Source organism: Propithecus coquereli, unplaced genomic scaffold (assembly GCF_000956105.1).
Source record: "Propithecus coquereli isolate 6110/MARCELLA unplaced genomic scaffold, Pcoq_1.0 Scaffold76, whole genome shotgun sequence".
Classification (NCBI taxonomy): domain Eukaryota; kingdom Metazoa; phylum Chordata; class Mammalia; order Primates; family Indriidae; genus Propithecus; species Propithecus coquereli.
Window position 1 is genome coordinate 1,963,085 of NW_012153729.1, and position 684 is coordinate 1,963,768.

The 684-nt window shown below is 27.3% G+C and overlaps 1 protein-coding gene across 1 annotated transcript in view; it reads right to left on the reverse strand.

The window, feature by feature from the left end:
- Positions 1–142: 142 nt before the first annotated feature.
- ABCA5 (ATP-binding cassette, sub-family A (ABC1), member 5) overlaps positions 143–684 on the reverse strand; it is a 126,609-nt gene continuing 126,067 nt past the window's right edge. Inside the window, exon 23 of the mRNA XM_012662226.1 lies at positions 143–250. Coding sequence (XP_012517680.1) covers positions 143–250 — 108 coding nt within the window. The remainder of the gene's footprint in view (positions 251–684) is intronic.

Here is a 684-nt window from a genome sequence, read left to right on the forward strand (position 1 = left end):
CAGCATTTCAAGTAAGAAGCTTAAAAAAAAAATTCCAAGTGCTTTCATGGTTCTCCAGTTACCATTCAAACAGTAAACTTTTAAACCAAGGTTAAAATAAAAGAAGAAATGAGTTCAATAGGCAAAACCGAGCAATGCAAATTCAAAATACTACTCTGTCTTCTTGGGTTCTTTCCCACCAAAGTGTGCTGTTTAAAGTTCCACAAGTATTATCTTCTTCCTCCTGTTCTTTAGTGAGTTCTACAAAAACCTAGACAAAAGGAAATAAATGAATATGGTATTCTGTATCTCAGTTACCTCGAAGAACTTTTAACTGAATCAGAAATGGCATAAACTATACCTTACCTACATTAATAAGTATTAAAAGATTTATTGATAATAATATTATTCAAATAAGTTATATCCATTAATTATATGCAAAGACAGATTCTATTTAGAGAATTAATAGATTATGTTTTTAAATAATGACTTATAAATATTTAAACAATGTAATTTCAGATATTCTAATATGAAATACCACTATATGACACACTTTCTTTACCAAACTGAAAAAACTGAGCTATTCAAAATAAGCAAATGGCAATTAGCTTGACTTAATCATTCTGTATTATAAACATGTATCAAAACATCACATTGTACCCTATAAATGTATACAAATGATTTGTCAATGAAAATATTAATTTT